This window comes from Pelodiscus sinensis, chromosome 22 (assembly GCF_049634645.1).
Source record: "Pelodiscus sinensis isolate JC-2024 chromosome 22, ASM4963464v1, whole genome shotgun sequence".
NCBI lineage: Eukaryota > Metazoa > Chordata > Testudines > Trionychidae > Pelodiscus > Pelodiscus sinensis.
In genome coordinates, this window is record NC_134732.1 from 22,751,237 (window position 1) to 22,765,020 (window position 13,784).

General features: G+C 50.6%; 1 protein-coding gene across 11 annotated transcripts in view; it reads right to left on the reverse strand.

The window, feature by feature from the left end:
* The window catches only part of CCDC187 (coiled-coil domain containing 187), a 90,064-nt gene that overhangs the window by 72,871 nt on the left and 3,409 nt on the right, over positions 1 to 13,784 (reverse strand). For 9 of the 11 annotated variants that reach the window (XM_075905558.1, XM_075905564.1, XM_075905566.1 and 6 more), the window contains exons 4-8: positions 12,995 to 13,088; positions 11,761 to 11,830; positions 9,694 to 10,202; positions 6,666 to 6,785; positions 5,000 to 5,098 (exon numbers count right to left, since the gene is read on the reverse strand). In XM_075905558.1, coding sequence (XP_075761673.1) covers positions 5,000 to 5,098; positions 6,666 to 6,785; positions 9,694 to 10,202; positions 11,761 to 11,830; positions 12,995 to 13,088 — 892 coding nt within the window. The remainder of the gene's footprint in view (positions 1 to 4,999; positions 5,099 to 6,665; positions 6,786 to 9,693; positions 10,203 to 11,760; positions 11,831 to 12,994; positions 13,089 to 13,784) is intronic. The other 2 variants (XM_075905567.1, XM_075905559.1) reach the window with 1 other exon arrangement.

Sequence of the window (13,784 nt, forward strand, 5' to 3'; positions counted from 1 at the left end):
TGCTAAAATGCGTGTATTTTTGTAAATGTGTAACTGCTGATATTTATAGTGGTTCTGCGTTTAAATGCCCGGGGAAGGTGCAACCACCAGCTCCCATTGGCCTACCCTCCCCTCACCATGCTGCTGCCTCTGTATCAGAGGCAGCAGCGTGGGGGGCAGGCAGCTCCGCTTGTATTGGTTCCCGCTTCCCCCCCACACACACACACACACTACTGTCTCTGCCTTAAAAACCGGCTCCCCACGCGCACCGGCTCCCACTTCCCCCTGCCTCTGATACAGAGGCAGTGGGGGGGGGGAGGTTCTGCCTTTAGGATTAACCAATGAGCCCAGGCTCATCAATAATTGTGTAAACAAGTGCACGTTCACATCCGTACTCTGAGCACGGATTCGACACCGGAGGCGTGTGCTCAGGGCGGCTAGCCCCTTACGCTGCCTTACAAGGGTGTGTATTTCTCCCCGAGCTGGGAATCCCACCCCACTCGATACACAGATGTATCCTCCGGGGGTTCAGATCTAAATCTCACTGGCTTTCAGTGGGAGGCAGGCAGGCCTGCTGATGGGGGGCAGAAGCGGGAGGCCCGGTAACAGGAACAGTGGCAGCCAGCATCCTGGGCCCTTTAAATCTCCGACGGAGCAATGTGAGGCATGCTCCAGGCAGCTCTGAGGACTGGGTGGGACAGGGTGCAGCGCCCTCTGGGTGGCACCGAGGGCTGGCTGCCTCCGCCTTCTCCCTGAGGTGCCATCCCTTCCAGCACAGTAAGTCTGTCGCCTCCCTCCCCCGGAGGCAGGTGCCGAGCTGCCTTTGTAAGTTCCACTACATAAATCTGGCCCATTATTAACGCGACTTTTGGGGAGATTGGCTGATTAAGGGATTTATACGACCAGACTCAGCCAACCTCTTTAAATATCAGCTGGAAGATACTAGGCCAGATCCTCCAGTAGCGTAAATGGGCACAGCTCTGATTTCAATGGAGTTACACCCATCTCCACCAGCTGAGCCTCTGTCTGCGATGCAAACACAGCAACCCACAGCCCCATTCTCAGGCATCGGGTTCACCACTAACTCCTGGGGCTCATCTTTGCTAGACAATTAGGCCACGTTAGAAAACAAATCTTGTTAACTAACGTTCCAGGAAGCTCAATATCGAGATCCCTGACGAAAGGGAGACAGGAAGTGTCCCCCACAGAGTGACCGACATCACTTCCTGCAGCCTGGAAACTTATCTCGGGAGGGCTCCAATCTGGATACTGACCAGACCAGCCAAAGTGGGGGTTGCAAACTCTAACAGGGAAGGGAGTGAGACAGATCGATCGTTTGAATAAAACAACTTTCTAGCCTATTTCTCTGTACACATAGTCCCCGACTTACAAACGAGTTACGTACCAAACACTTGGTTGTAACTCGATCTGTTCGTAAGTCGGACCCCGTTCATTTAAATGTGACCGCGCTGTTTGTAAGCGCGGATCGCATTTGTAACTCGGGGACCGGCTGTAATGTGCTTAATGGGAGGTTGGTCATAAGGACGAACGGTCGTAAGTCGATGCGTTTGTAACTCGGGGACCACCTGTATAGTTGGGCAGTAATAGAAATGCAGGGGGTGGCTGTTAATCTGCAGTTTTAGAAATTACTTTCACCGCTGTGTTTAACAGACATTTCTTACAGGTACTGTCCAGGGTTCCCTCCAAACTGCGCGGCAGCCCAGCTTAAAAGGTGATTAATAAGCCCCATCCTGAGCCTCTGCGTGGGTGGGGCTGATTAATCCCGTGTCGCTGGATTGCCCCAGGGAACACTGGTTGTGTGTATCTTACACACCCTGGGAGGGGTTGCAATATGACAGTACGTCTGAGAAATTTAAGGTGGAATGCCTGGAGGTTCAAAGCAGGGGGTTGCGGTGTGGGGGGCAGGACTCAGGGTGGTGGTGTGGGGGGCAGGATTCAGACTGGGTGTGAGGAGGGGCTGAGGGGTAATGGATTGGGGTGAGAGGGGGGAGGGTAGGACTCAGGGCAGAAGACTTGGTGGGGGGGAACCGGATTCAGGGTTGGGGTATGAGGAGGGGCTGAGGAGCAGAGGGTTGGGACGTGGGGGGGCAGGATTCAGACTGGGTGTGAGGAGGGGCTGAGGGGTAATGGATTGTGGTGAGGGAGGAGGGTGGGCACTCAGGGCAGAGGACAGGGTGTAGGGGGCACAGGATTTTGGAGTGAGGAGGGCTCAGGGCAGGGGGTTGGGGTATATGTGTGTAAGGGAGAGTGCAGGGGGCAAGGATGCTCTTGGTGTGGGGGCAGCCTCCCCACCAGGCCTCGTACCAGGACCCTGCAAGCTCTTCCCCTTCCTGCCACTCAGGGAGCAAAAGGAGAGCGCCCAGCATGGGTCACTCCCTCCCCTGTCCCCGCCCCGCCCTGCCCCGCCCTAGCCGGGGGAGAGTCACGGCAGGCTGTGCGCTTGCCTCCTGCTCCTGGAGAGTGACGAGAAAGGGAACCACAGCAAACCGCATCCTGGTGGGAATCTGAGGGGATAGGGAGCTTCACACCCCCCCGCCGCCCTCCCTAAACGGCCTTCTGGGAGGGGCTGGGGCAGGCCCGGACCCCAGCCAGCCCTTGTAACCTGCCTGCTGCTTAGCGCGACAGCCAGCAGGCGAGCCCTGGGAATTCAGCTGGGAGCATCCCGCATCTCCTCCTGCAGCCAAGCGCCCCTTCCCGCCACTGCCTCCTTCCCGGTGCAGCGCCCCGGGGTGCACTGCCTCGCTTTCACCTCTGCCCGCACCGCTCTTCCAGTTTCTCTGAATGCAACAGCCAAAACCGAAAAGTGGCTTGACGCACTTCCCCCCCCGCCCGCCTCTAGCGAGTTCTCCCTTCAATGAAACCTTTATTTTGTTTAATCTGCACAATTTTTATTCACTTCAAAAACTTCCGTCAAAATCCGAGAACAGATTGAATCCCTGATGAAAATGCCTGCCTAGAGGGAACCCGTCTTAATTGAAATGTTCTGCAATTATTTTTTTAACTTTCTTTGAACAGATGAATATTTTATAGCCATTGCAACTTAACTTTTTGTTAACTACAGCAAATTTATAATTCATCAAATTCCCAAGTACTTTGCCTCTGACCCCTGACCCCTCATTCATCTCTTCTTAGCCCTGCCCTGGCTTCCTCACTGACAGAAACTAATGGCCAATAAAGACATCGTGACAGAGGCAGTTACAATGATGAATGTTTCATATAGCATGCTCTTATTATGACCCAGTCTCTGTGGAAGATCAAGCCATTTTTCAAGCAATCCATTAAAACAAAAAAAAAAGAGGGAGAAGAAAATTATTTTATATTTCATGCATTTTAAATAGCACGGTGGTAACCAAACGCATTGCACTGCTTCATTCATAACCTCGTCTGCGGAGCGCGCTACACGGGGGGTGCTTTTGCTTTTGTCTCTGAAGACACATCTGTTATAGTCTTGATGGCGTTAAATACTTGGCTTCAGATAATCTGCACATCCAGTAGCCTTTGCTCGTTTCCTACAGGGTTTCATAGACATGCCAAGCTGGAAGGGACCTCCAGACATGGGCAGCGGATGACAGCCCACCTGGGGAAGGCAGCTGAAGCCCCGCCCCTTCTGCCCAAAGCCACACCCCTTCCCCATAGACCACACTTCTTCACAATCTCCCCCCCAGCTAAGCCCCACCCAACCCCAGATGAAGGCCGGGGCTGCCACACACCACGGCCCCCAGTCTTCCCCGGCTGCTGGGCTGCTGTGTGGCCCCAGCCCCTCCTTGGTGGCTGGGCAGTCTAGGCAGTTTTGGGAAGGTAATGCCTTCCCTTGCCTGCATCACCTACCACCCATGCCTCCAAAAGCCATCGAGGCCAGCCCCCTCTGCATTGTGGCCAGACCAAATAAAAACTAGACCCTCCCTGAGAGGGGTTTGTCAAGCTGTTTTTAAAAGCTCCCAGTGGAGCGGAGTCCCTTGGAAACTTATTCCAGAGCTTAGCTGCCTTGATCGCTCGAAAGCGTTTCCCAATATCTAACCTCAGTCTCCTCTGCCTCAGATTAAGCTTCCTGTCGTACCTTCAGTGGGCATGGAGAACAATTGATCACCCTCCTCTCTCTACTATTTTGCAAGACTATTGTCAAGACTATGTCAACCGCAGCGTTCTTCCACTGACCTACGCACATTTCCATCGGGCTTAGACCAACCTAACGACGGTGCTCTCGGTGTGACATTGTTCGCAGCTCCGAGTTTAGGTCACTCTAATTTTCAAGTGTAGACCCGGCCTTGCAGAATGTCTCACCTCGCTTAATAAAATACAGGACTATGTAGCACTTGAAAGACTAACAAGATGGTTTATTAGATGATGAGCTTTCGTGGGCCAGACCCACTTCCTCAGATCAAATAGTGGAAGAAAATTGTCACAACCATATATACCAAAGGATACAATTTAAAAAAATGAACACATATGAAAAGGACAAATCACATTACAGAACAGAAGGGGGATGCAGTTGGGGGGAGGTAAATGTCTGTGAGCTAATGGTATTAGAGGTGATAATTGGGGAAGCTATCTTTGAAATGGGTAAGATAGCTAGAGTCTTTGTTGAGACTCCCGCGCAGAGTCTACAAAAGCTCATCATCGAATAAACCATCTTGTTAGTCTTTAAAGTGCTACATAGTCCTGTATTTTGTTTCAGCTACACCAGACTAACACGGCTACATTTCTATCACCTCACTTAATAACAACCACTTCTGGGGTGCAGCAGCACAGCTGTTTTAACCATTTAGCCCTGCCCTCATTTGTCTGTTTTGGTCTCCGGTTCCATTATGTTACTGCCTTTATTCCATCTCTGTATGGACCATGATCCTGGAGGGTGATTCCCCAGAGCTCCTATGTATAATGCATTATAGAAGTAAACAACATGAGATGTTGCCAGATTTGGGACGTTTCTTAAGCACCTTTGTCCATTTCCCCCCCATTAATACTTGTCAGTCTCAGCCCAAATAATTTGCCTCTTTACCTTTCTCTTTCAGAGTTTTCTTGGGGAGGGAAGACTTGGAGGATCTCTGCTCCTGCTTGTGTGTTTGCGTTCTGCTCCTCGTGTGTCTTTGGTCTTGACCTCGGGGAAAGACATAGAAAAGACTGAGCTTAGAAATGCAATCCAATTGCAAACGTAACCCTTTTGGCTGACACACCAAACACTGTGAAATTAACACAGGTTTCAGACAGTCACATTAGTGGCAGGTTTCCACACGCTGTCTTTTTGTGGCCAGCTGCATTCCCAGGTTGTGAAGATAATTAGTTGGCTTGCACTGTTTATTGTGCCATGCTTTGCAGAAGAATGGCTCAGAATCAGTGGAGTACCATGTTGCAAGGTTTAAAGCAAGATGGAGCCGGATCCAGTTCACCCTGAAGACAAAGGGCGTCTGTTCACTGATCCCTCCCTGCCTCGCCTCCTCCGGGCATCTTTTAGCATCACTTCACCTACATCCTTCCTAGTCTTGAGGCCACTTGCTGTGGCCAGCCTGCTTTGAGGTAAGGACCAGTCTTGAATTGGCTGGAGAGGCCTCTTGCGTGGGGAAAGTACCCAGCGCCCCTGAGCATGCTGCTGGGACAGAAGGACAAAAGAAAGATTTCTGATCTAAACCTACGTCTTCCGCGTAGCCCTGGGTCCATGCTATGGCCTTGTGACAGTGCACAGATCCACTTGCTCACTGCCACGAATCTCTTATCCTAGCGTGCTAGAGGTGGAACAAAGGTTGCCCCAGGAGTTGCTGGGCCCCTGCCCCCATGATGTCTTTCTACCCACCTTAAGTACTTATCTGATCCCTGTGGTGGAGTAAAACACTAACCCTGCCAGCCTAGAGAATGCACCCAATCAGTCATGCACCTGGAGAGACACATTGCTAATTGGCTGAGGGCCAGAAGGACGGAGCTAATCTGTAATAAGTAGAAGTTCCATTGGGAGGGGCCAGACTTTCTCTGGCTGCAAGAAGCCCAGAGACAGATGAATGGTCCATGCAGGTTCCCTGACAGGGAACATACAAGGGCTTATGAGTACTAGGAGAGAAGTTCAGTAGCTCAAGGGGACAGGAGAATTATCCAGATTCATTTGGACATGCTTGGGAGAGCCCAGAAGGGGTTGGAACAGCTCAGCCCTAGAAGGCAGCAGCAAGATCCCACACTGCTGCAGGGTGTTAGGCTAGAATGATCACCAGGCTGTGCTCTAGGCATTTATCCTCACAACACCCCTATGGGGGAGGGCAGTGCTATTGTCCTTATTGTATAGATTGGAAACTGAGGCACAGAGCAACTAAGACCCATCCACACTGAAAACACCATCTCCCCATGCAATGATTCTAGCTTAGCCCCTAGGTTAGGCAGGGCAGCTTCTCCCACCTCTCACAAAGGTGAATTAACCACATCCTGAGGGCTCTCTGACGGAGAGACTTGAACCCACAGCCTCACAGTTCCCAGCTAGTGACCTAATCCCTGGACCAGCCTTCCCCTGCTGTCAGCAGCTGCTCTAATTGTAAATGACCCATGGAAGGAGGATTCCCCAGCTTGTTTTGTGATGTCTGACGGGAAGGCTCTTGGGCTATGCAAATTGTCATTGCAGAATTGCTGGCTCCTGCCAGCAAAATCCCTGTTAGCAAGTCGTCTGTTGTACTGTTAGCAGCACTCACCTGGACTCCTGGTTTTATAATCCCCACTTTGCCTGGCGCTGGCTAATTCTTCCAGTTCCGACAGTCCAGGCTCTTCGTTGGCGGAAGACTGAGTTACCTTCAATTTCGCAGCATTGAAACCTAAAGGCATGGAAAATTAAAAGCACTCACACTACAGTGAGATGTGCCGGGCTGTGGGCTGACAGCGATGCATTCCTGCAGTTGTTAAAGACAGACTCGGACTTAGCAAAACCAATCCCAGCTCACGCCTGACTCACACGCTCCCTGGTTCTGGGGCAGCTACACGTGTTCACAGATTCGTTGGCAAGACCAAGCGGGACAGAAACGAGGAGCAATCAAAGTGTGTTTTAAATGTAATCCGTCTGGACTGGTTGAAACTGGCTTTAACACCGGCTCAGTAAAGGTCCCACATTTATCTCAGGGTAGGTTAGATTCCTAGTGCTCGGTGGGGGGCTTGGCTATTGTGATGCTGACCCCTGTCCACAGAACTGGACTCAGACCCAGCAATTCGCTTCCCCCAGAGCACTGAGCAGCATCGCAATGTAAACAGCTCTCGGGCAAAGACTTCTGGGTGCACCTGTGAATGGCAGAGGGCCTGGGGCTCTACAGCCGATGGGACGATTGAACCACCTGCGCTAGATGCTGCATTGCATGAGCAGTGGGCAAATATTAGTCCATTAGAAGGCGGGTTGACATGCTGAGTTTTTCAGCCTGTCTAGTATATTCTGATATAACCGTAATAGTCAGGCTGGCAGGCTGATCTCAACACACCAGCATCCTTTCTGCTGAATCTGGGCATTCATTTGCAGAAACCTGGTATGGAAAGGAGTACAGTCCTCTAAGGCCGACTTGGGCATCTCGTCCCAGCTTTGCTTTCGGCACCATTCGAGTGCCACTGAACGAGCTGTTACTCCTCAGCGGTGCATTCTGGACTGGACGGGTTCTGCTTTAAATCCCGTCACACCCCCTCCAGGCTGCTGTGCTGCCATTTCTCAAGCACAGCAGGAGTCTCACCGTATCTTTTATCTGACAAAAACAGAAACTGTTTGCGGGGCAGGCAGAGAGCATGCTGGGAGCTTAGAAGAACAATAGCTTAATTGACACTGGTCCTACACTTGATAAGTAACTTCCTTCTTTGTTGTACTTTTATATCTCTCTCTCTATATATACAGTGCTTGCTTTTTTTTTTTTTTTTTTTGTGACAGTAGCACCAGTGGGGGGTTGTTTTTTTTCTTGACAATTTTTTTGCTGGACATCTGGCAACCTTAGTACCGGCACCCTTGTTCTTTTTTTCAGAAAAGCACTATATATATATATACACACCCCTCTTTCTGTAATTTCCACTCCAATGCATCTGATGAAATGGGTTTTACCCACGAAAGCTGATGCCCTAAAAAATCTGTTCATCTCTAAGGTGCCACGGGACTCCTCGTTGTTTTGGCAGATACATCTGAATATGATCTGAGGAAGTGGGGCTGGCCCACGAAAGCTCATCACCTAGTAAACCATCTTGTTAGTCTTTAAAGTTCTACATCGTTGTTCCTTTTGTTTTAGCAAGATCAGACTAACACAGCTACCTCTCACTATTCAACATGCAACCCTCTGAGACTTGATACTCTAAACAGTGGTGGGCACTCTGTGGGCAGCCCATCAGGGTCATCCACTGGAAGACCACGAAACATTTTGCTGACATTGACTATTCACAGGCATAACCCCCCTGCTCCTGCAGCTCCCACTGGCTGTGATTAGCTGTTACCAGCCAGTGGAAGCTGCAGAAAGCAGTGGTCCTGCTGGCCGCAGGTTGCCCACCACTGCTATACAGGTACTTCCTCTATTATTCCTTAGTAATAACTAGCTCACGTCTAGCACCCATTATGCATAGATCTTAAAACACTTGACACGGTATCATTATTGCCATTTCACAGACAGGAAAACTGAGGCATGAGGTGGGGAAATGACTTGTTCCAAGTCACCCAGGAAAGTGTCACCAAGGAGCAGAATCCAGCTCTCGAACTCTGTCCAGGCAGCCACCCGATGGAGACAACAACCTAAGCAAGTTCTCTTGTGTCTATTTGTGAGCACAGATGTGAAACCCAAGGGCCAATGAGTCAGTGGTGGCCCTCCACTGACTTGGTGTGTGAAGCTGCTGGAAGGAGGATTCTGTATTTGACGGGGGGACAAGGAAACATTCTTGTGACAGATGCTTGATTTAAATGCTGATGCCAGAAAGCTACCAAGAGGCTTGGGCATGTTAGAAAAAAACTCATCAGTGGCTTCCTGGGCAGTAGGGGGAGAAAAGGCAGGCATGTCCCACAGAGGACGTGAAGGTGTGATGTGGACAGGGTGGGGTGCTGGGGAAGCCAGGGGGTTAGTTATGCGGCTGTCCTCAACTAATGCTGATAGCAATAACGTCACTGTTCCTGGGCCCATTTCTTGTATCCCTCGGCCATAAGGCCTGTGAACCTTAGTTATCAGGAGTCCAAAAGAGTAGCAGGGCTCAGGAGCAGAGACACAAAGCAGCCGCTCTATACACCTCCGCCACGGGCGGCTGGTAATGGAGGCAAGGGAAGACACAGCCTTCCCAGAACTGCCTACGCACCCTGGCTACCCAGAAAGTTGGGCCCACGATGTGACAACCCATCTTCCCCAGCCGCCGGGCAGAGCTGGCGCCAAGGCCGCTGAACAGCAACCCCGGCGCTCCAGGTGGCCAAGAAGGATTGGACTGGGGGTGGGTGGGGCTTGGCTCCAGGGGCGGGACTCAGGCGGAAGGGGCGGGGCTGGAGACTGCCTTTCCCAGCTGGGCCTTCACCCGCCACTCATGACCACCCTCCAGAAAACTGACCTTGCTGTAGCAATCCCTGCTCTGGCGCCTGGTATCACGGGCCCCACCCCAGCCCCAGGGCTAGAGAGAGGAGCTGGGTCCCCCGGGCAAGGGGAAAGCTTCTGTTGCTAGCACCTTGCAGCGGGCTGCCCTGCCCCGCGGGTGCCCTTCCCGGGGCAGCGCTGTAGGAACACAATTAGCACTGACCTCTGTAAACGGGGGCTGGAGGCGCAGATGCCACTTTGCGAACCTTCCTCGCCAGGGGCCGCTGCGGCAGCAGTTCTGCGGGGCAGCTCGCGCCGGGCAGCTTCGCTCCCCGAATCAGACCTTGGTGTCGCTTCTTCTGCTCCCGAATTCTCTCCTTGAGTCGCTCGAGCTTGTGGTCGGGTGACCCTCTCCTCAGTCCCTCCAGCATCTGAGCCACAGGGCCGCGGCCGGGAGAGAGGGCGCGCCTGGCGAGCGGGGCTGGTGGGCACAGGGGAGTGTGTCTCCAGGCCACACAAGGGGCGACTTGCTCCGGGGAAGAGGGCAGATGCTGTGAGGAGCGGGGGGCTTCCCCCCTCGGTTCGGTGGGGCTCTTCTCGCCTGTGTCACTAAAACTGCCCCCGTTTCGCAGGACGCGGAGAGTCCCCGGAGCAGGCTGAGTGCCAGCTGCAGCTCTGCCATCCCGGGCTTCCCTTCGGCTGGGGCTGCATGTGGCAGAGGCTGGCACCTGGCTGCAAGGCAGAAGCACCATTCTGGGTGAGTCATTTCTCACAGCACGACTCTGAAAGGAATGGCCCTTTGGCCACAAGGGGAAAACGTTTGCTCCATTTCCCCTGCTCAGAAAGAAGAAAAGGACCCTGAGCACCTTGAACTATTGGGAAAGGAATGATCAAACGGCCTATTACAGTTCTTATTTCAACGCTCATTGGAGTTTCTCTCACCCTGTCCGGTGGAGGAGCTCAGAGCCTCCCAACAACCCGCATTCATCCGTAAAACAGAAAGGGAAACTGAGGCATGGTGTAAGAGGAACTTGCCCAAGACCACACAGCAAGTCTGTGGCACAGACTGCAACAGCATCCCAGAAGCCACTGCTTTAACCTCTTAGTAGCACTCAGCGGAGAGAATACCCCGTCCTCCTAATCAGGTGCACAAATCCCTCCTATTTGAGGAAAAGGGGAAATTCCCCATTACCTATGAGCAGTGTTGGGTCTCTGACACACTGAACCATTATGGCTTCTTCCTGGAGAAGTGCATATCTATCGCTGAGTTCAATATTTGCCAATTAAAGAAAACCAGGAGCCATAGGAGAATCTACCAAAAAAAGAAACTGAGTCTGGCTGAGTTATTAAAAGCCATGGTTAAGTTATGCAGGGAGGCTCATCAGGAAGATAAACTAGTAAATCTGCAAGCTGGCTCAACATCTCAACTAGTAAATCTCACTGGCCTTGCAGGTGAGATTTCCTACGGTGAAACGATTTAGTAGCTTTAGTTCTTAAAAAAAAAAAAAAAGTTTTGCACGTCCGAGATTTTTGCTCTGTATGGGTGTCAGCATCCAAGGACCCGAAAGCACTTTCAAAATACGTGTTCACTAGGTTTCCCGGCACTACTTGGGTCCTTCACTGAAATATGTTTTGTTTTTCTTCATTTAAATCATTGCTCTGGGGTGGGGCTGTGGATGAGAGTTCAGAGTGCCGGCTGCCCTGGGCAGAGAGGACCACCTCGCCCCTCTCTCACTACAGCACTTTGGGGCCAGGTGACAAGCACCTCTCCATGGCTGCTTCAGAGCAATAGGCACAGCTGGGGAAAGTGCATGTCCCCCGGCTGGGAGACAGACAGACAGACAAACAGACACACAAACAGACAAACTCTCTGAAATATATAATAAATAGCTGTCCCTTTCTCCACTCCATCCCCTGCTGGCCCAATTGGGTAATAGCCATCCTGGTCCACATCTCTGTCTCCTTGCTGCCCCCTGTGGTCATTTTACGGAATAACTTTCCCTCATACTAGACTCCTCCCTTTCCATTTTATGAGAAACAATCGAATTCCAGGCACATCCCAATGTCCTGGCACAACCAAACTCTGACCTTGCTTTAAGTTATGAGAAGAGGAAGCCGCCTACCAAATTTGGTGGTCCTAGCTTTTACGGTTTAGGAGGAGTTTTTGAACAGACTCACAGCCAGATGGATGGACAGACAGACACATTTCTAAAATATGTAGTAAGAAGGAGCACAACAAGAAGAAGATCAGCTATCCCCAGCTGGAGAATCAGATATGGGTGTAACTTACCTGCAGGATAGACAGCTCTCCTCAGTCTTGATTTCATTTGAAACAGTTTCCTTTTGGCCGCTGTCGGTTTCTAAAGCACAACACAATCAAAACAATGAGAGTCTGAGAGTCTTCTTGAACTAATATGAAGTTTGACTGAAGACCGCACAATAGATTTTAGTGGGAGCGCTGTCAAGACCAAATCTGGCCCTTTAAACACACCGGTACAGTTTCATCCATGAGGAATAGCGCACAGTAACAAATCCCTGGAGAGGGCCAGTCCTGACTTGGCCCAGCCTTTGAGCTTCTGGGCAGGGTTGTTTCTGGGTTTGCACATGAATCAGTTTGTTCTGTGGTGTTTTGGCAAATCCTGGTCTCAGAACCTCTCCTTCATGCCCCCGGTTCACCCTCCTATCCTGTCCCCACTAACCCTTTCCTTGGAAGCTGTCTCAGTCCCCTATGCCTCGTTATGTTTTCCCATTAGCAAGCCAAGAGCCTCAGAATTAAGCTGTCACTTTGAGAATTCTGCAGTGCCCGGCAGGGTTGCCAGGTGTCCGGTTTTCGCCTGGAGTGTCTGTTATTCTTTTTTTTTTTTGCTCAACAGAATTTTTCCTCAGTGGTTTTTTTTGGGCGGGGGAGGAGGGATGGAGTGTTCAGTATTTTTTGTTAAACCATCTGGCAACCCTAGTGCCCAAGCGCTTCGGGCAGACTTAGCATCCATAACTACAAGAGTCACCAGCTTAAATGCCTGGCTACAAATGAACTCAGTTCTGAAAAACAAGTTCCTGGCCGACGTGAAAGTAAAACCAACAAGCTGAGTTCTTGTCACTTTGATCTTAGCCGTGATCTGGTGAAACTCCCTGCTTCTTTCCTTAGCTTCTTTCGGCTTTTAGAGAACGATTTTAGAGACTTTGCTGCCATAACAATGTGTATTGACACGGAAACCACTGTCCTGCTGTAAAATCCTAATGGAGATGAGTCACAGGTAATTGTTACCTTGGCGTAGTTATTTGAAATTAACACTGTACTGCCTGAGTTACCTGCACAGAATTCCTGCACCTGATATCCACTGGATGTCACCTCCTTAGCCACTTTGGGGTAAACATCACACCTTTCTGCAGTGAAAACCAGCCCTCTTCCAGTTTAGCTCTTTTTCATTAAGAGCTGTGTAGCCTTCCCCTTTGTTTCCTCCTCCCTGCTCCAGACAATCAGCCAATCAATCCCAGCATTGTTTCTCCAGTAAATCAGAACTCACCCAGACTCCTTTCGCATAGTAGTTTTTTCCTGGCTCTCTGTGCTTTGGCATAATTCCAGTCTTCATGGTCAAATTTGTTTTCAATTCGCTGTAACTGTAAAAAAGGCAAATTTCCTTTACAAAAGGGACATAGATGTGCTGCATTTCTCTGGTTGCCTTTTGCTGCCATATGTTACTTCTCTGATTAATTCTCCTCCCCAGCTACTCTGCATGTAAACACCGGCATGTCTAGGCATGTTATGTTTGGTATTTTCTACCGTTGGAAGGAAAGCAGTAGACTGGAAAGATAAGAGACAAAAACACCTCTCTCCATTATCAACACTGGCATGCTTAATAGATTTAAAAGCATTTATTAAAATTAATGTTACAATTATCTAATGGGCGGGTTAAGGAAAGTGAGTCTGTGCATTGGGGTATAAAGTGAAACCCAATTCCAATCCTGCTGAGGAATGTGTAAATCAGGAGTATTCTACAGCAGCCACCCAGTAAACACAACTGTGCGGTGACAATGCAGGGCCTTGATCCTGGAAACACTTAGACGTGTAAGTAGTCCACAAGTAGCCTCATAGAAGTCAGAGCACTAGCGTGAAACACGTGCATAAGTGTGCGCAGGATCAGGGCCAACTCTCTTACTATCATGCTTCACTATTGCCAGAGATAACCCATCTCTGCCAATAGTCAGGGCCGAGTGAGGGCAGTGGGTCAGCAGATGTTACTGAGCATGCTCAGTACAAGTCAAGCCGTAATTCCGGGGGCGGGGGCACGTGACCCATGTGTGTGTGTGTACCCC